Below are 21,991 nucleotides of genomic sequence, written 5' to 3' on the forward strand. Positions count from 1 at the left end.
AGAGTTCACTGTGTGATTTCACTCGTCACAATGATGCATGTTTAAGTTCACGGTCATGTTGTTGTTAACGTCCTTTATTCAGAGAAGACTGTATCAAGTTATTGAACATAATATTACAGATTTATTCCCCCTTTCCTGTTATAATGCGTTCCACTCTTCTGGGAAGGCTTTCCACTAGATTTTGGGGTGTGGCTGTGGGGATTTGTGTTCATTCAGCTACAGGGGCACTAGTGAGGTTGAGGTCAGATGCTGATGTAGGGTGAGGAGGCTCCAGTTCATCCCAAAGGTGTTCAGTGGGGTTAAGGTCAGGTCTCTGTGCAGGACACTCAAGTTCTTCCACCTTCTTCCAACCTCAACACACCATGTCTTCATGGAGCTCGCTGGAACAGGTTTGAGTTCCTGTGAAGGGAAATTGTAATGCTACAGCATAAAGAGACCTTCTATACGATTGAGTTCTCCAGACTTTGTGGCAACAGCTTGAGGAAGAACCACATACAGTATGGTGAGATGGTCATGGGTTCACATAATTTTGACCGCATAGTGTGTAGATGCAGGTAGGACGTAAAGTTCTAACGTGAGAGGGGAAATGAAAAAATGCTGTATTGCATGTTCTATACGATTGGTTTGAGGAATCATTTGAACCAGTGGATTGGATTTGTCGCTTTGCTGCTTCATTCCTAATTTGCATAAATTTGATTTTGTCACTTGCCGCTGTCTCTAAAATCACAGTTACGTGTCGCGCACGCACACAGAAAGGTACGTTCACGCGCGCGCACAAACACCGACTCGCAGCGACAACGTGACCAGAGACCACCAAGTGGAATGCTAGTTGTGCCACACACTGAGAAATTTTATTATGGCAACCAGTAGTAGGAACACCTACTAGCGACTTTATAATACAGCAGTAAATTCGCTGTATGTGTCAAAGTGTCGCATGACACTTTGTCACTCCCTAGTTAGAAAAAAAAATTGTCTGTGCTGTCAGTGTGGGCGGGGCTTACTCTGTCGCCCCTGTCAATCACAGCAACACTAGCCAATCCTGAGTGTTTTATCAGTAGACAAAATTGGGGGGGGGACTTTTTTGTTAGTATTGTTACACTTTAAGATTTTTATTTACTTATTTATTTATTTATACATCTGGTTACATCCGGTCTTCTGTGTGCAGGCTGTAAAGGTAATTAAATCGGTGACGGTGATGTGATGAAGACCTGCCACACCCCGTTCTCCTCGCGCCTCTAAAACATTTCGGGTTTTTATTAGAAAGAAAAAAAAATCCTTTTAAAATCCATTCACGTGGACAAAAGGGAGTCGATTCAGTAAGAAAAGCTCCGACCGATTCCGATTTTGATTCACCTGCGAAGTGAATCACCAGTCACTGTACTCTCCGGTGGCGCGTGCTTTGTTTCTTTTCCTTTTTTTTTTTTTTTTTTTTATAAAACAGCGCTCGTGCTACGTCAGCAAGGCACCGAGCAGCGATTCATGCCTCGCTCTCGCTCATTCTCTTTCTCCTTCTGCTCCTCCTCCTCCGGTGAATGACTCGCGCTCCCGCGGACGACGCAGCCGCACAAATAAAAGAAAACAAACAAACAAACAAAATAGAAACCCGCTGGGAATGATGCTGGAGTTGGAGAGGAATGCCCGAGGATGCGGAGTCGTGCCGAAAGCCTGCGTGTGGTGAAGGGGCTCACGTGCTGCTCTGCGCGTGCATCCCGCACATCATCCCGCACGTCGCGCGCCTCCTGCCGCGCTGCTTTGTCTTCACGGAGCCGTGCGTGATACAGCCCCGGTAAGGTGCCGTTTCAGAGCGCTCAGAGTTGAACAAAGGAGCTGTTTCTATTGTACACCTCTCTCTCTCTCTCTCTCTCTCTCTCTCTCTCGCAAAATCTCTCACAAAGAAAGAAGAAGGGATTGTGAAATAAATGACACCCCGGTTACCTGGTTTAAAAGGATGAGCACATGGGGCACCTTTCATTGGAGGAAACCTGATGCTGTTAGTGTTTTAGGTGCAAACAGATAATCAGGATAGTGTGTGTGTGTGTGTGTGTGAGAGAGAGAGAGAGTTTTGACACCTTGTGGAAGGAGGAACAATGGAGGCATAGTGAAGCGTCTGATCTACAGCAGCTTCATATGTTCATCAGACAGCTAGCTTGGGTCAGTTAGTTGTCCTGAAAGTGTAGGTTAACCCTTTCGTAGGGCGTAGAGTCTGTCAATTTAAGGCTGTTTTTTAGGAAAATATGATGCAAGTCATCTCCAAATCATTTAACATAAACAATTATAGATTTTTGCTGCTTTGTAGATTGTCATTCTAAATGCAGCATGTCTTGCAGTGTCCTTACTAACGTACTACACAAGATCACAAAGTAAAAAAAAAAATCACTTCTTGCCAAAATTCCACTTCTTTTTTAAAAAGAGGTTTATTTTTATTATTGAAGAGATTTTGTACGATGTCAGGAAGATTGCCATCTATTCTGTTTTCTATATGTAGAATTTTGAATTTTGTCTTTTGTAGAAAAAATTTTCCTCATCAATATGTAAACATTATTTTGGTATCATGGTATTCTTACACTCCATTTACTTTTAATACAAATGATATTTAGAAAAAGTAAAAAAATTCATCTGATTTATAATTTTACCTAATATGGAAATGTTAAAAAAAAACAACAACAACAAACTACTACTTTTATAGATGTGCCAACCGTACCGTTCAGTTTTGTCTCTTATTGTGTCGAGTTCACATGGAAATGCGGTTAAGTGTAATATGAGTCAATATGTTTAGAGATGTTTAGTGGTTAGCACGTTCGCCTCACACCTCCAGGGTCGGGGGTTCGATTCCCACCGTGGCTCTGTGTGTGTGGAGTTTGCATGTTCTCCCCGTGCTGCGGGGGTTTCCTCCAGGTACTCCGGTTTCCTCCCCCAGTCCAAAGACATGCATGGTAGGCTGATTGGCATGTCCAAAGTGTCCGTAGTGTGTGAATGTGTGTGTGAATGTGCCTTGTGATGAATTGGCACCCTGTCCAGGGTGTACCCTGCCTTGTACCCGATGCTCCCTGGGATAGGCTCCAGGTTTCCCCGTGACCCTGAAAAGGATAAAGCGGTATAGAAGATGGATGGATGGATGGATGGATGGATGTTTAGAGCAGGGATTAAAAATGTTACGGGGACAAAAATAAACCATCGAAAAAACGCAACCAAAATCACTGTTCCAGATGGTTCCAAGTGCATAACTAGTTAATAACATTAATTTTCTATTTCGGCGTGATTAAAAGAAAAGTGTAGCCTTAAAAACATAAAATTTTCCCAACTGGTCTAAATACCAGTCCAGAATTCATCACATGATATGAGGTTAGATAGATAGCTGCCATAGGCAGGTTTTCGAGCATGCTGCAACAGCAAGAAAAGCCGTCCAGAAAGTTTTTTTTCTTCTTCTTACAATTCTTCGTAATAAAGGATGTTTTGAAAATGTTAAAAACAAATACACACGTTTCTGGTTAAATGCAGCGTTTGGGTTTCTGTAGACCCGATGTCTCCTATAAGCAGAGTAGGCATTTATACGTAAAGAACGTTATTAACCATTCTTATATTTCGGATTCTAACTAAAGAGCGGGACGTGGAACGCTGGAGCAGGGGCATAAAAAATATAATTTTTGTTCAGAACGAACTGAATATGAATTGTTTGTAATTCCTGGGTTTTAGTATTTTGATGTTTGCAGGATTTGGCATCTAATTCTGTTCTAGCTAACAAACATGATGCTGTAAATCAGGAGTCGTCAGCTGGCGTCACATATCGAATAGACCAGGACCGGGGCTTTGACGCTGTGTTTTTCCCTGGAGAACTCGAGTGGATATTTGATGATACAGTCGAATCTGATGCGGTTTTGATTCCTAGGGCAACAATTCGTTATTACCATTGAATCTGATGTGATATGATTTCACTTCTTCAGGCAACGATACGATTCTTGATGATACCACTGAATCTGATGAGGTGTGATTTCGATTCTTAGGGCAAAGATTTCGTATTTTGATGATACCACCGAATCTGATACAATTCGATTCATAAGGCAACGGTGAAATATTTGGTGATACCGATCAATCTGCTACGATTTTCAATTCTAAAGTCCCCATGAAATCAAAATTGAAGTTTTGTGGCATTTAGTATGAATGTTTTATAGCCTTAAGGTTATCGATACGCTAGTGTGCTCCAAAACAATGACGAAAGTCGCATTTAGAAGACCTATGTATTAAAAATTTACACTCTCTCTACCACCGATACGGATCAGCAATTTTGATGACCTCATTCGGCACTTCAGTGTCTCATCAGATTTTCTGTCCAATCAAATGATCTCTAGAATCTGAAGTGTCCCGCCCCCAACATGATAAAAATCCATGGTACTAACTGTCAAGTACGGCTTCGCCCGGGCTGTGAGGTGAGGTAAGCGAAACGATATTGGCTATTTAAAAAGGGGGAGGAGCCACTCGATATGTCCTGCCCTGATTTCCTGTTTCAGTGGAAATTACGTCATCGGATAACGCTGCACGTTTCAAGGAACTTCTCGGGGACTTTAAGGCAACGATTTGATATTTGACTACCAACGGATCTCCTACGATTCGATGTAGCTGTACTTTCACAAATTTCATTTCAATTTATAAGATCAAAAACCTGAAAGATCTCCTGTATGTAGAAACATTTTGCAATTTTGAGAGCATTTCTCTATAAATTGTATCATCACTAATTTCGTAAAATATTTGCATAAAATTACATCAAATCGCAGCGTTCAGCTGTGCTTGCTGTTTACTGTATATATCTCATAATATTCGTTAATGTACCATGTACATGTGTGTGTGTGTGTGTGTGTGTGTGTGTGCGCGCGCGCACGCACGCGCGCGCGCTGTCTTGCCCTGAGGCTAATTTGCACCTAGTTTGTATGTTTTGCAATTTAGCTTTGAATTTATATCCGATGGGTCACTGTGAGGGTTAGGTAACATTTGCCTGGAGAGCAAGCGGAAAGTGCGGACTCCGTCTTCACGGAACGAGACTTTCAACTAGTATAGGCACTATTTTCAGCTTATTCATCACTTATTTAACCGCTGGAAAAATCGCACCCTGTGTATGCTTCACTGGGTTTGCAGCAGGCTCACGTCCGTGCACTTCAGGGAAGAAAGTATTGCGTATCACTCCGTGTGAGGATGATGAAGGGAAGCTCAAACCACAACGCCAGCATGATTCCTCTCTCTCTCTCTCTCTCTCTCTCTCCCTCTCTCTCTCTCTCGCCCCGAGGCTTTTCTTCAGCGTCATCATATCGGGTGATGCAGTCCCTGAAGATGGAGGCACTTTTTATTAAAAGGATATGTGCTGCTCTGCGAACAAGGTGTGGTTGCTTTCAAGAACCAATTATCTTCCGTGGTTTGTTGACGGTACCATTTTATTTTTTTATATATATATTTTAAAAGGGTGTCATTTTGTTGCGCCTGCAGGATCCAGATCCGTGTTTGAGCGACTTGTTCAAGGGCACGGTTCGTTGTCCTTGTCAAAAGCTTCACTTTCACCGAGGCAAAGGTTTTTTGTGTGTGTGTGGTTTGATTTTTACTGACTCCAGAACACGCATCGAAAGATATTTGAAGAGAACTCAGGAAGTCGTGATTCTCTGGGACGTACGGCAGGGCGCATGACCGAGAATCTCGGAGGGTTTTTTTTAAATAATAAAAATAATGCACAGTTTAATTATTTTTTAACATTTAGTTGTTTTACGGATAATAAACCTGGCTATACATTAATATCGAATAAATAAAACACTGTTGTGTTGTTATAGGAAAACGAATGAAGTTACTGTTACAACCCTGAGGTTGATTACTGTACATAACTGCACAAGTGTTTTATTCGTCTTTTACCGCAGCAATTTGCCAACGATGACAGTTTTTAATTTATTACAGACCTTACTAGTTCCCTCACTAGCCTCCCCCCACACACTATCTTCAAATTAACAAGACCACAAAACGTAGCTTGTCGTCTTACCAAGAAACCGGGAAGTGTTTCTCCTCTGCCCTGACTGCTACACCGCGCAGACACTGGAGACTCCTTCCATAATAAAAATAAATTTTTGTTCAATAAAAAGTTTCCTTAAAGAAAACTCTCACCATACCAACAACTATATTCTTGTCTTCCATAACAGCGTTTCAGCTCTGTTTATTATTAAAGCTGAGACGATGTGGAGCATACAATTGACTGCGGAAGAGCTCCCGCAACCTTCCTACCAACCAGATTAGAGAATGTAACAGCGCTGTGGTATAAGTAACAAATTGCTTGTAGCGTTTAAAATGTGAAACATTTTAAAGGGCTGTGTGTACATTTGAGCATGTGTATGTCATGTACGTTTCTGAGTGATGCGTCTCATGTTCTCCTGTGTGTGTGTGTGTGTGTGGGTGTGTGTGTGTGTGTGTGTGTGTGCGTGTAGCAGTGGCAGTCGGCTGCGAGGCTCTTCTCAGCTGCACAGCGAGGTGGCGAGGATGAGCCTGCATGGGGCCGAGCACTGCAGGGAGAGGCGTCGCTCTGGAGATCGCTCCAGGGATTCCTCTCACGAACGGGCCGAGGGCCAGCTCACGCCCTGCATCAGGAACGTCACCTCACCTACACGTCAGCAGCTCAGCGGTGAGAACCGTCTTCGTGCACCAACACTGTATCAGACCTCTGTTAATCACGTATATCTGTACGTTTTAATCTGTTCTCCAAAAACAAAGGAGCGCCTCCTGATTTTTAGATCTCACTTAGTTGCTTGAGTGTTTTGTTTTTTGTTCTCATAGCACATTGTTCTCATTGTAATCTCATTAAGATCTCTAAAATCTTGTAAAGCAGACCATCTTGAGAATCTAAAAAAAAAACAGTAATAATAATAATGAGAAGAAGAAATTGGGTAAAAAGCCAAGACCGCATGAAAAGTGATGTGCCTTATGAATGAGATATGAAGGAATTTGTGATTATATATATATATATATATATATATATATATATATATATATATATATATATATATATATATATATATATATATAAGGAATAAAACACTTGTCATGCTGTTATAGGAAAATATCAACAATGCAGTGCTGAGTTGATGATTTTCCTCCAACAGCACACCTTGAAGTCTTGTATTCCTTTTATATGCCAGCGATTACTTGAGAGACACATCATACTTCTCATCCATTTCGAGTTAAGTGTAATGCTTTGTAATGTCCTATTATCACTTACGATATAGAGTACTCGCCGGCCTCTCTCATTCTCTCTCTCTTTTTAATAAGGTCGTCAAGTTACAGAGAAACCACACAAAATCTCCACTGCTTTACCTACAGATTTACCTCTGACTGTTAGAGCGCTGACACTGGAGACTCCTTCCATACATGTTACAGAACAATACAATAAACGTCTCCTCAAAGAAAACTTCACTTTATATTTGTTTGTGTTGTATAAGTAACTGTGAATGAGCCGTTACTATAGAAACAATAATGTTAACGCCTCCTGACCAATCAGAATCCAGAATTCGAGAACAGTGCTGTGGTACAGTTTGATGACAGACACCATGCAGTTTATTGTCTTCAGATATTTTGATATGAATTGTGTGTGTGTGTATATTTATTTATATATATATAGATATAGTGGCAAGAAAAAGTATGTGAACCTTTTGGAATTTCATGGTTTTCTGCATAAATTTGTCATAAAATGTGATCTGATCTTCATCTAAGTCAAGGGTATTGACAAATATAATGTGTCTAAAATAATAACACAAAATAAATTCTGATCCCTCATGTCTTTATTGAACACACTCATTCAACATTCAAAATGGCAGTGGAAAAAGTAAGTGAACCCTTAGAATTAATAACTGGTTGACCCCACCTTGGCAGCAACCTGGCACTTAACCTCAACCAGGCGCTTCCTGTAGCTGTGGATCAGACCTGCACATCGTTCAGGAGGAATTTTAGCCCATTCTTCCTGGCAGAACTGCTTTAGCTCTGTCATATTCTTTGGACGTCTCATGTGTATGGCTTTCTTCAAGTCATTCCATAGCATCTCTATTGGGTTGAGGTCTGGGCTCTGACTTGGCCACTCCAAAAGGTGGATTTTGTTTTTCTGAAGGCATTCTGTTGTGGACTTGCTCCAGTGTTTTGGGTCGTTGTTCTGTTGCATCACCCAACTTCTACACAGTTTCAGCTGACATACAGACATTCTCACATTATCCTGCAGAATTGTCTGATATACTTGGGAATTCATCTTCCCCTCAATGATTGCAAGCTGGCCAGGCCCTGATGCAGCAAAGCAGGCCCAAATCATGACGTTTCCTCCACCATACATTACAGTTGGGATGATGTTTTCATGATGATATGCTGTGCCCTTTCTACGCCAGGTGTAGTGCTGTGTGCTTTTTCCAAATAGTTCAACCTTAGTTTCATCAGTCCACAAAACATTTTGCCAATACCGCTGTGGAGTGTCACTGTGCTCTTTTGTAAACTTCAGGCATGCAGCGATGTTCTTTTTAGTAAGCAGTGGCTTCCTTTGTGGTGTCCTGCCGTAGATACCCTGCTTGTTCAATGTTTTACGTATTGTACACTCATGAACAGAGATGTTAGCCAGTTCCAATGATGCCTTCAAATCTTTGGCTGTCATTTGGGGTTGTTTCTTTACCTCATTGATGAGTCTTTGTTGTGCTCTTGGTGTCATTTTGACTGGGCGCCCACTTCTTGGTAGAGTAGCAACAGTCCCAAAGTGTCTCCATTTGTAGAATGTTTGCCTAACTGTAGACGTGAATTTATAAAGTCTTTGAAATCACTTTGTAACCCTTGCCAGCTTTATGTAAATCAACAATTCTTGATCATAGATCCTCTGAAAACTCTTTTTGGCGAGGTAAATGGTGCATTTGTATAGCGCTTTTATCCAAAGCGCTTTACACTATGTCTCATTCACACACACACACACACACACCAATGGAAGCAGAGCTGCCATGCAAGGTGCTAACTTGCCATCGGGAGCAACTTTGGGTTCAGTGTCTTGCCCAAGGACACTTCAGCATGTGGAGTCACGTGGTCCAGGAATCGAACCGCCAACCCTACAATTAGTGGAAAATCCGCTCTACCACCTGAGCCACAGCCGCCGTGTGCTTCTTGTGCAGAGCAAACTCCAAAAGTTTGAGGGGTTTTATCAGTCAAAGTAGCTGTAGTCCACAACTCCAAACTCATTTTCATAACGAGACTCCAGATGTGCTAAAACCTAATTAGCTTTTTTTGAGGTCATTAACTCAAGGGTTCACATACTTTTCCCACAAGCACTATGAGGTTTTTTTGGTTGTTCTCAATAAAGACATGAGGGATCAGAATTTATTTTGTGTTATTATTTTAGACACATTATATTTGTCAATACCCTTGACTTAGATGAAGATCAGATCACATTTTATGACAAATTTATGCAGAAAACCATGAAATTCCAAAAGGTTCACATACTTTTTCTTGCCACTGTGTGATATGTATGTCATATCGTCCACCCATGTCATACAGACACATTTCCATGTTTATATCCACACTAACTTGTCTTGTCATGCCGTGCCAGATCGAGACAGAGAAGCGGGATCTTGGTCGAGGTCAGCGAGTCCCAGGCCTCAGAAAGGCTCCGGCTCCTTCTGTGCAGATTCCCACAGTAAAGCTCATGGCTCGGACATGATTTACGTGTACGAAAACGTGAAGGAGGGCTCTCGGAGTGTGAGGACGGCGGAGAGGGTGACGCTCATCGTAGATAACACGCGCTTCGTCATCGACCCTGCAGTCTTCACTGCTCAGCCCAACACCATGCTCGGCAGGTTAGCCTTAATATTTGAGTTTGTGACTTCTGCTGTTCTTTAACAGATGTTTTCTGAACGCATAAGACTAATGTTTCATGACCTGGGCATGTAAAATGCTTTAGATACAGAGTAGAAGTTTGTAGGGGTTTATGTAATAGTACAGCTCGACGATATGATGGTATAATATCAATATTATTATTAATATTGATAAGGTATGTCACGATACACTTCACTTCAACAACAAAAAGACAAACAGGGTTTTTTTTCCCCTTCTTTCAATGTTAATTTATTTTCATGTTAAATATAATCAAACTTGTTTTTAAAGGTTTGTTTAACCTATATATTATGATGCATATCTAATAACATGTCGTAGTAACGTCTGGAAATATCGTGATATGATGCATCTTTGTCCCATCGCCCACCTCTCAAATATAGTGTATATTTTACTCCACACAGGACCTTTCCCGGTTTTATCCGAGAGTCTACAAGCATACTAAATGATCATTCATTGCAAAAACACACAATTATTACGCCCTGTTAACATCCTGTAACAACATTCCCCAAAGTGTTGAATTCCTCTCATATTACAGCAATTTCCCCAACAATGACCATTTTTTATTTAGTAAAGAACAAAACGCATACATTTTTCTAACACATTTATAGTCACGTTTAATGGAAGGTCCGTGAAACAAGTTAGTTCAGTTATCACTTACATTATAGCAGCTATAAACAGTCGTACCCTCACCAGCCTCTTCGTATTTTCTCTCTCCCGAAGTTTATAAGCAGCTTGTCATATTCTCGAGGAACCACAAACTCCTCCATCCTGAAGATTTTGATTCATTTTCTATATCAGCGGCTCTGACAGTAGTTCAGGCTATTAACACGCTTGTTCCAACACGTTATCGTTTCCATAGCATCTGCTCGTTCACAGCCGGACGCTCCACGTAAAGTAAGGCGAATAAAAACAGATTTTTTAAAAAAATGTAAAAGAAAAGTGTGTATTCGTTGATGTGAAGATTTTAAGACATTTAGGTAGCATTTATGGAAGGAGTCTCCAGTGTCAGCGATTTGTAAACGATAGCGATGATTTCTTGACATGCTGAACGTTATTTTTTTTTGTCTTACTAACTTCAAGAAAGAGAAATAAAAAGAGGCTGGTGAGGGAATGGCTGTTTATAGCTGCTATGAGGTAAGTGAGAACAGGAACTTGTTTCGTGGACGTTCCACCACTTTAAATGTAACTATAAACTGCTCGAAAGGTTCACATCGTTCATTAATAAATGTAAAATTTTAATAGTGTGGTTTAAAGGAATAAAATACTTGCTGTTTTAAGGAAACAATCTAGCCTGGCGAGGGGGCGGGGGAGTATCAGTGCTTACAGTGGATATAAAAAGTCTACACACCCCTGTTAAATGGAGGTTTTTTATGATGTAAAATAATTAAAGCAAGATAAATGTCAGAACCTTTTCTACCTTTATTGAGAAATTTTGACCTAATAATTAAAGTGAAAAACAATAATCATTTTAGGGGAATAAAAAATGTACAATAACCTGGTTGCATAAGTGTACACAGCCCTAAACTAATACTTAGTTGAAGCACCTTTTAGATTTTATCACAGCATTCACACAATCTTTTTTTGGGTAAGAGTCAGTTTGACACGTCTTAACAATGAGTAATAATTAAGCAATATTTTTGACATTCTTCCTTGCAAGAGCAAGGTGTGCTGATGTGCTGTCAGATTGGCAGAGCATCTGCTGTGCACAGCCCTCTTCAGGTCACCCCACAGATTTTTGATTAGATTTGGGTCTGGACTTCTTGAACTTGTTTTGGTGGAGCCATTCCTTTTGCACCAAAATTGACACTCTGATTAAAGCCCCAGTTCCAGCTGCATAAAAACCACTCCAAAGTATGATGCCGCCACCACCATGCTTCACCGTGTTCTTTTGGTGATGTGGGTTTTTTTTTGTGCCAAACCTGTATATGGTCTCATCAGCCCATAACACATTATGCTACATGGTTTTGGGAGATTTATTTATTTATTTACTGGTTAAAAAAATGCATCCATCTTGCCACCCTACCCCACAACCCAGAGAAATGAAGAATTTGGGAGATTATCACATGTAGGAAGCAACCAGTACTAGCCATAAATTGCTGCAATTATTTTAATGTTACTGTAGGCCTCTTGGCAGCCTCCCTGATAAGTTTTCTCCTGGTCTTCTCGATTTTAGTGGGACGTCCTGTTCTTAGTAGCGTCACGGTCATATCAGCTCCCCTTGTTGATTAGTGTCTTTACCGTATTCCATGGTATATCCAGTGCCTTTCCTGATTGATATTTTTCAACAATGAGAGAAGCTCTTGTAAGCTCTTTGTGGCCCATGGCTTTTCCAGTTGGATGTTACCAAGAAGAAGTCAGGAAAATCCTGTAGGAACAGCTGTACTTTAGTTGGGGGTAATCAGTTACTTTAATTGATGGCAGGTGTATACTAATTAGTATTTAATGAGTTTGAATGTGATTGGTTGATTCTGAACACTTATGCAAGCTGGAAATTGGAGGTTTTTTTTTCCTTTTCCGGTAAAAACATTTTTGACATGATTTAACTTGGTTTCATTTTTTTACATCCCAAAAACCTGCCATTTTAACAGGGGTGTGTAGACTTTTTATATCCACTGTACACAGGGTGACTTTGCGAATCTTCTGAGCTGAGTCAGTCACCATTTACGGCGTGTTTTTTTAAACAGGACTGAATTGCAAGAATACCCTGTGTGTGTATGTGTGTTTGTGTGTGTGTGCGTGCAGGATGTTCGGAGCCGGGAGGGAGTACAACTTCACCCGGCCCAACGAGAAGGGCGAGTATGAGGTGGCCGAGGGCATCAGCTCCACCGTATTCCGTGCCATTCTGGTGAGCATGTTGCGCTTCACCAAACCTTACTTATACAGGGTTTAAATATCATGGACAAGCTGCATTTAGAGCATATTGATTAAGTTTTGAATTAAACTGCGCTACTCGTGACTTAGCATAGGAACAGAGATTCAGCACAGAACGTTCCAGTGGCTCAGTGTTTAAATCACTCGCATGTCCTCTCGACTTCTGTCCACATTCTGCTATTACGAGTGGTCTCTTTTTGGCCTGCTTTCTGCCCTGTTGTTTGTATTTTTTAAACCGTATAACGTGTGCGATAGAGGTGAGCGTTTCACCCGATATTACTACGAATAATATTTAAAATATTTGAACTGTCCTCCACAGAAATGTACGAAAAAAATTGAGGTGACTGAATCGTTTTGCAAAGGTTTACTCTTGCAGCTGTAATTAAAGTCTACGCAATTAGTCTGTCGCCAGGAGATCACGAGTCTGAAGCCACAGCCAACCATGGGCGTGCATACGGTGGGCGGGGCATACCCTTTCTCCCCTGTCAATCACAGTGACAATAGCCAATCGTAGGCATCTGTGAGTGGAAGTATGGCTGCATCCGCAATCATGTTCAGTACTACTCTACTACACAGTAGGTGAAAAGCAGTACACCAGAGGGGTGGTATGTCCGAATTCTCAGTTGGCGATTCAAAAATTCCCATAATGCAACAGGTTTGGTGCGGACGAGCTCAGAAAATAGAAATCGCGGGAATGTCCGCTCTTGCTGTTGCTCTGTTTAGCAATACTCAAATAAATTGCTAACTTGTTGAAGGTTTAAACAAGAAAACAGTTGTCACAGCGTTTGAAACATTTTTTCAAGCCTTAACCGGCCAAGCTAACGGCAACGGATTTACCTCAGCCTGTTAACACTGCCGCATTGCATTACTAATTCAGTTAATGGTCCTGATGTGCATTTTGCCTTTAGTTCTGTTGCTTTAATCAGGTCGTCCCTTTAAGATTTTAGTGTTTATGATGACGTCGAAGGTCACATGACCATGCCAATATGGCGGATGTAGTATGTCTGGGATTGTAATCATACTACACACACATACTGATTAGTACGTACTGTTTCAGTGGCCGTGCAGTAGGGACTGCACCGAGCGCATTAGATACCGTCACAGTACGCGATTTCGGACGCAGCCTATGTACGTGGAAGAGTGAGGATAGCGCTTTCCTCTGAGTGTGTTGAGCTATAGTCACACATACAGCGATTTATATTGCTGCAAGTCACCAGCTGCTGTACTAGGTTGCCAGTAGGCATTCCTACCACTGGTTGCCATAGTAACATTTATCAGTGGGTGGTGCAACTAGCATTCCACTTAGGACAACAAATAAGTCTTCCTCTTAGAGGAAGCATGCGTTTGCCTTCACTTTTGGGTAAGCCAGATTACCAGATTGGGGGTGAAATGGAGTGAAAATTAAACAAACAAACAAATTGGCTCTATTTGCTGCTTATTTTTCAGAACTGAGATACAGTAGTGCACAAGTGAGATCGAAGTTGTACAGAATTCTCTTGGTTTCTCAGAAGTGAATCATTTACACCTTTATTGTGACACCAAAGATTAAAAAAAATAGCGTGTGGCATGTTAGTAGTGAGATGATCCGCGATGATACACTGACGCCTGTTTGTTCTGTATATAAGAGATATTATGGCAAAATCAAGAAAAATAAACTGACGTGCAGCTGATCCACACAAGCGTGAAGAGCTCCAGGTTTGTTTTGGTGTTTGGAGTTCATTTAGTGACCGCTAATATGGGCATGTCCTGTTAAATTTTTATTTTTTTTTTAATGTAGCACATTTTTAAAGCTAACTACTTAAACACAAATTAAACGCCGCACTAATCTGACTTACAGGTCACATGCACGGCTTCGTCGATAGGTTAAACGCTCACCAAATATAGACACGCAACAATCTTTGCTACTTCCTTTCAAACTTTTTATTTTTCTTCGTAATGTCTCTCTACACGTTTAATGACCAGACCGGATAAGATGCAAACACGGTTATAAGTTCTTCCATTTTTGGACATCAAACAGTAAACGGGAACTAATCACGGGTAGGAATGCTGTGAGCAGGGAACTGAAGAAACATCGCACCACACGCGCTGCAGGATTGGTCCGAGGAATCGTTCGAGCCGATTGTTCGGATTTGTCGCTTGGCTCCATCAGAGCTAATTTGCATAACAGCGAGAAAATCTGGATTCAGACGTCGCTTGTTGTGCTGAAATCATAGCGCCGTCTCACAAACCGAAGTAGATTTAAAAAAAGAGATATGTAAATGAAGCTATACTAGATTTTATTTTTTTTAATCTCTTTTTAGGTTTTGTACCCATGGTTATTATGTAATTAGTTGTTGCAATTAACAAACATCAAAATAACTTTAAGTGCCTCTGTTATTTGTGGATTTTTATTTCCTTACTGTGTCTGGAGCCTTGAGCAAAAACAAACACACACACAGAGAAAACACGTGCACATATATACACACACACACACACACAGGGAGAGAGAGAGAGAGAAACACTGCTCTCTTGCTTCAGCTTTTCTGTTGTTGTTATTCAGTTTGTAGAACCGTTTTTCCCCTGACTATTACAGAACGTCATGGAGATTTTAGTGATTACTGAGCTAGGACTAAGCAGTCCAGAGAGTTTATCACTATAACAGTATCATTAGATCCTTTGGATGGCGACGTAAACACAGTCTCTCAGCAATTTCCAGCATGAGCGGATAAAAGCCCCGGATGTGTCACGCGCTTGGAGAGACACTCGCTGCCTTTCAAGCTGCTGTTTTGAAAAGGAGCACGTCGTTCATCGACGTGCTCCACGCTTGGCAGGATTTAAATATACCAGCCGGTCAGGGCCGCGTAGCTGGCGAGGTATTTGTGTTGCTTGGTTTTGTGTGTGTGTATGTGTGTGTGTGCAGAGCTGCTGCAGTAATGGCTGCCGTTTTGTCTTCCCTTTGCATCTCTCTCTCTCTCTGCACGGCAGGATTATTACAAATCGGGGATAATCCGCTGCCCTGATGGGATCTCCATTCCCGAGCTGAGGGAGGCATGTGACTACCTCTGCATCTCCTTTGACTACAGCACCATCAAGTGCAGAGATCTGAGTAAGTATTCAACAAGCGTCGAAAAAATTCTGTAGAAAACGTCTTGGGCAAAGGAGATGGGCAGATCACTTGTTAACGCAGCTGGTGTGAGTGTGTGTGTGTGTGAGAGAGATGGATTTTGGAGAGAATAGAAATAGGTCAGTATTTTCTGGTGTGCTCGTCACATAAGGCTCAGCGACTATTGATCTGATCATTTATGCTCGTCTCTGTTTCCATATCAGTGTGCGTTAGTGACAGCGAGCTTGTTTTCTGCATTCAAATGCTAATCTGAATGGCTGAGTCATGGAAATTTTAAATGATGCACCCAGCTGGTGGAACTGTTCAAATTAGAGATGACACGATGCCAATTTTTCTTTTCTGATACTGATACTGATACCAAAACCTCGTGCATCATGCCGAGATCCATACTCGTACCGTAATATTTGTTTTAAAAAACACGACTAGCAGAAAACGGCAGCTTTTTTATTCAGTTACACAAAAATCACTTCCTTTTCAACGATAATAATTATAATAAAGTCAGTCCTGACACAAAAATACAATCAAATCTCTTTATATACTGTAGCGCTGACACCAATCTGATTCCTTTGATTTTTGAGCCACTATTTTGTCCCTCCTTTTGTTTTTTTTGCCTTTATCTGCTGGAAACAGATCTTGGGTATCACATTGTTGCCATGTCTACTTAAAATGTTTCAGTGGATGGTTGATTCAGATTAAGACAGATTGGTGTTTGGGTGAAATTCGATGCAGACACTAAACAGTCTATACAGGATTTCGTGGATTTAAAAAAAAAAAATTGGGGGGATTGTTGTGGCCAAAAATGCTTGATTTTTGCTGCGGCTTTTTTCTAAATTGCGATGCAACTTGCAATGTTTTTTGTGCTTTTTGCGGAAAACTACTCGAATTGGCGAAGTCGCAGTTGTGTGCTCTTTCACAGTGAGTGATTGTTGGTAAATGAGACCTATCAGCTGTGCTCGTGTTCGATGTGCGCGAATCGAAGAGAGTTTTGGCTGAACGCGCGTTGTGACAATGTCACACGATGTGTCTCGGCCCAGATTGGTGGTCATTTTGAAAAATTGCAAGTTCCTCCGAATATATTTTCGCCGTTTGCTTTGATTTCTGCGATCCCAAAATCCTGGAGGGACTGAATAATAAATAGCGCTGTTTAACCCTCCTGTTATGTTGGGGAGAAAAAGTTATAGCCATTATGTTATGGGTCAAAATGACTTCCACAGTTTAAATACACATAAGAAGAAATATTTGCATATAAGTGACCCTAGATGAGGAAAGTCAAAAAATTTCAAAGAGGAAAAAGAGAAATTAACCAGTATTTCAGACATCTTAAATGTGGAAATGGGTCAAATAGACCCGTAACATAACAGGAGGGTTAAGCATGGAGTTGTGATGTCATAAAATCCACTCACCTGCACTGAACCAATCACATCCAATATGCAAATGATTAGATGATGACGATGTATTAACTGTAAATCTTTTAGCTACGGTTGGGTTCTAAGCTAGCCATTTACTCAGCTTAGCAAACGGTATTCTTATCTGGGAGGGAAAAACTGTGAGCTGGTTTACTCACAATTACATCACAATAAAAACAGTTGTAGTTGTAAGTACAGTTGTACAACACTGGTAGTGAATATTGTCTCAAATAATTAAGTAACCATACCGATAACTTAATATTTTCCTTTAGAGTCTTACTTGAGTAAATACTTACTTAAAAATATCTGACCTAAAATATTTGTAATGGTTAAAAACGTCACAATCAGGGTTACGTTAAAGCGTTTTGTTGAATTCTCGAATCTGATGACTTCTCCATGACGATAAATTTCCGGTAACGCGCTCTTTCTATTACGTTCTCGTTGCTTTAGCAACGGCTCATTCACGGAGGCTACAATAAACGGATTTAAAGAAATTGTGAAGATGTTTATTTAACATTTCTGGAAGGAGTCCCCAGTGTCGCCGCTTTTTAACAGTCCGAGGCAAAGCTGTAGCTTGAAGTTCTCCGACGTCTTTAAGACAGAGTTTTTTTTAACCGTTGTGGTTTCTTAGTAACAAGCCACTTCTTTTCTGTCTTATTACATCCAAGAGAAAGTGAAGGAACGACTGTTTATAGCTGCTATAACGTAAGGTACAAGCTTGTTCTTTAGTTAATAACATTTGTAATTATTGGGAAGTTGCTGTGGTGTAAGAGGAATGAAACACTTTGCAGCATCTGTTTCTGCTAAATGATGTACTGTATATTAGTAAATAGAAACACTTAACGAGCGTTTTTGTTTTTTCTCCCGTCTCGATCAGGCGCACTAATGCACGAGCTGTCGAACGACGGCGCACGGCAGCAGTTCGAGTCGTACCTGGAGGAGATGGTGCTGCCGCTGATGGTGGCCAGCGCTCAGAGCGGAGAGAGAGAGTGCCACGTGGTGGTGCTCACTGACGACGACGTGGTGGACTGGGATGAAGAGTATCCGCCTCAGATGGGCGAGGAGTACTCTCAGAGTCAGTATCTTATTTATACTCCTCTCACACATACACATCTCCTCTTTTTTGTTTTATGCATTTATTTTACAAATGAACATTCCACATATCACTCGAACTGTGAAGGTCGACTCTGAAGGTCGTACATGCTACTATTTTGAAACGTTTGAAACTGACAGCCCCGTTCCATCAAACCGAAACGTTTAAACAGTGTGCTGCTCCGCTAGTTCCTCGACCTCGTCAAGTGACTCTGATTCGGTGGAACGACAGAAGTCGATGAAACGAACACAAAAATATACCAGGAATCGAATACGGATTCACAAGCGCGATCGTAATTAACATGGAGAAAACAAAATGCAAAGGCTGGGGGTCGTAGAAACTCCACTATATCCGTATTATTATTATTATAATCGATTAAGTTTGCTAGCTGAATCTAATGTGTGTTAATGAAAGCTTTAGTGTTAGCTAGCTGAACTACATAGCTAGAGGATTTAATTCTGTTTGGGGAAACCATCGATAATTGATCGAACTTGTCTTGTGAATTTCTGAGATTTCTGAAGCATCAGAGGAAGACATTACTCCTGTATGTATTTTATTAGTTTATTTGTTCCAGTGCTAATACTGTGATGGAATTAGCGATTTTGAAACATCTGATATCGGTCTATCATGGACGCTGAATACCGTGCACCAGAGGTGTTCAACTAAAAGTTGTAAAGATCCGATTACATTTATTTATTATTGTTTTTGCTTAAAAAGGCAACCAACAGAAAGACAACAATTAAAAATCTTGTTAAGTTCAAGACTATAAATAAAACAATTTGAAGCGGTTTTGTTTTGTTTTGTTGCGCTTCACGTTACCACTTTTGACTCACACCAGAAACCCTGAAAAGATGAGACGCATCGTTGTTTAATTTGGCGCAGGAGGAATAAGCATGTATTTCTTAAAAAAAAAAAAGTTATCAGTTCACTGATCAGAAGGGAAAGGGTATATAAAATGAAAAATGTACGAAGGTCTGAAAAACGTTCCCTTTATCGGATCTAATGTGTGTAGCCCTGTAGCTAGGTTCTGGTCCGAGCCAAATAACCGACAGAAATGCATGCGATTTGGATAAACTGAGAATCAACTACAGAAGCTACGATGGTTCACGTTTAGAAAACTACAGTATAGCCGCAACCCCCCTTCCCTGCCCCTTCCTTTCCTGGTGACGACGCTCACCTAATATAAAACCTCATTTTAATACCTTTCTAACGTATTTAGTGTTTAAAATGAAAGATCCGCCCTGTCGTCATGGTGACCTGTCTCTCCTTCTCTCTTTTTTCCTGTAGTTATCTACAGCACAAAACTGTATCGATTCTTCAAATACATCGAGAATCGTGACGTTGCCAAATCGGTTTTAAAGGAGAGAGGACTGAAGAAGATCCGATTAGGCATCGAAGGTAAGAGGTCGGGTTACGAGGCGGTGGAAAGCGATTTGTCTGCCATACAGCGTTAATTTGCTTATCGGCGTATTATTGAAACCGGATCCTCAACACCAAAAACTTTTGTTCCTTTTTAAAATGTCATGGAAAGGAAGTCATGTGCTGGCATGGAAAATTGTTCATGTGCTCAGTTATCATTGGAGCGTTCTACTGGACCTGTGTGTGAGATCTCTCCTCTTCTCTCCTCTCAGGTTATCCTACCTACAAGGAGAAAGTGAAGAAGCGTCCCGGCGGCCGGCCCGAGGTCATCTATAACTACGTACAGAGACCGTTCATCCGCATGTCCTGGGAGAAAGAGGAGGGAAAGAGCCGCCACGTCGACTTCCAGTGCGTGAAAAGCAAATCCATCAGCAACCTTGCGGCAGCAGCAGCCGACATGCCCCACGACCAGCTGGTGGCGCTGCATGCCGGGCCTCAGGTGGACGAACTGGACATCCTGCCGAACCACCACCCTGATCCGGACGCTCCAGCTCCGGCTGTATGAATTTTATAAATGCAAGCGTAGTCTGGACGCTGAATCCATGCAACACACACACACACACACACACACACACACACACACACACGTCATGTCACTGCAGATGGGCAGCCAAACCCACGATGCCTTTTCCGAGTCCCTCCCTGCCTTAAGAGACCTGTGTGCTGAGCTCTGTACGGGTCAGAGCAGTGGATCAGTGAGTGTTCAAAGGGGAATACCGCTCCATGGGAAAAATGCTATGATTATTTATCTATTTATTGATGATGATGATGATGATGATGTGGTATGTGGCCTGTGAGTATTCAATACTTAATCAGTGTTTTAAAACACACTGACACCATGCCTACACCACTGCTAGGGCAAACACAGGGCTCGACAAATGGTACGTTCATCAGTGAGCCAACTTAAAAGCTCCACTGTGCTAATTAGGAGAACTAATGAACCAGGATACAGTGTTGTGTAATGGAATGCAATGCAATGCAATAACGCAGACAGGTCAGAGAGTTAAACGGCTAGTTAAGTGCATTAAATATAGACTAAGAGGAAAAAGAGGGGGCGGAAGGAGTACATGATCAATGACGAAAACTCGTAACTTGGAATTACTCCATCCTCTGAGTAGGAGAAAACTAAGCCAGGCTCGTAAACTCAGGGCAGTCTCCTCAACCCCGGGTTCAGCAAGTGACGTCAAAGCAACATGGCTGCTCACGGTAAACAAAGTGACACTTCTTCCTTCGCCTTTAAACGAGTTCTGTTGTGTATATACACACACCCACAAGTATTTGCTTTATGATTTAGTATTTATCAACATACAGGAATATTCAATTCAAGTTCAATTTATAACATTGACTTCTGTACATTTCACGTGTAACGAGCGTTAGCTGGCAGGCTTGCTGCTAAAAACATGGAGGCATGTGGGTTTTTCCCCCACTTCGTAGGTCGAAAATGATGCAGTTCCGATTTCCGAGGTAACGAAGAAGAAGAATCTATCGAGCCTGCTCGGTGATTTCGGATCGATTTAGATCCAGCCATGCTTTTCTCCTTCGCCGATTCGCCGCAACGTCTTCCAGCGTCACCGTGACATCACAGCTCACGGACTCGGAAAAACAAACAACGCAAAGCACACGAACACAAAGCCTCGAGATGTTCTTCATTAGACATCGAGCGCAGCACAATCAGTCTCGTCCAAACATTTCAGCGGGTGTAATCTAAAACACACACACACACACAGGCTTTTTGTGGTACGAGTGTGGTAGAAGTGGTCACACACACCCTTCTCCTGTTGTCCATCTGGTGAAGGAATCTAAAGAGCGGTTCTTCACCAGAGCCGGATTAGATTAGAGCTGAGCTCGCTCTTCGATTGTGTCCGCGGTCTTCAGTTTTAAAGGCCGCAGCTTTTCCCGATTCCATGTGTCTGATGAATTTTGAAGGTTTGCTGATAGATTGGACTGAGTGAAACAAGTAGAAACGTTGATCTGAGCCACTACTGATGAGCCTCGCACAGCTTCTCAGTCCAATGTAAACCCGTACACATGATGTCACAACCTCGAACTGTACTCTTCTTTCTTCCTTTTGATTGTTAGCAGTACACACCACTCCACTTCACCTCGTTTTATAGCTTCATCTGTATTTTAATAAAAGCATCCGATTGCTGTGGTTTGTCAATCCATCATGGTGGATGCCTGTGCTTTCTTTCTTTTTGTTCTTTTTTTCTTCCTTTAGTTCATTTTCTTTCT

At 41.4% G+C, this 21,991-nt stretch overlaps 1 protein-coding gene across 5 annotated transcripts in view; it reads left to right on the forward strand.

The window, feature by feature from the left end:
• The window catches only part of btbd10a (BTB (POZ) domain containing 10a), a 28,854-nt gene extending 6,929 nt beyond the window's left edge, over positions 1-21,925 (forward strand). For 2 of the 5 annotated variants that reach the window (XM_053631484.1, XM_053631486.1), the window contains exons 3-10: positions 6,450-6,643; positions 9,584-9,830; positions 10,948-11,001; positions 12,610-12,712; positions 15,703-15,823; positions 18,125-18,322; positions 19,628-19,738; positions 19,972-21,925. In XM_053631484.1, coding sequence (XP_053487459.1) covers positions 6,450-6,643; positions 9,584-9,830; positions 10,948-11,001; positions 12,610-12,712; positions 15,703-15,823; positions 18,125-18,322; positions 19,628-19,738; positions 19,972-20,264 — 1,321 coding nt within the window. In that variant the 3' untranslated portion in view covers positions 20,265-21,925. Of the gene's footprint in view, positions 1-1,074; positions 1,787-6,449; positions 6,644-9,583; positions 9,831-10,947; positions 11,002-12,609; positions 12,713-15,702; positions 15,824-18,124; positions 18,323-19,627; positions 19,739-19,971 lie in introns of those variants that run through there. The other 3 variants (XM_053631483.1, XM_053631487.1, XM_053631488.1) reach the window with 3 other exon arrangements.
• The last annotated feature ends 66 nt before the right edge of the window (positions 21,926-21,991 follow it).

This window comes from Ictalurus furcatus, chromosome 8 (genome assembly GCF_023375685.1).
Source record: "Ictalurus furcatus strain D&B chromosome 8, Billie_1.0, whole genome shotgun sequence".
In the NCBI taxonomy this organism is placed as follows: Eukaryota; Metazoa; Chordata; class Actinopteri; order Siluriformes; family Ictaluridae; genus Ictalurus; species Ictalurus furcatus.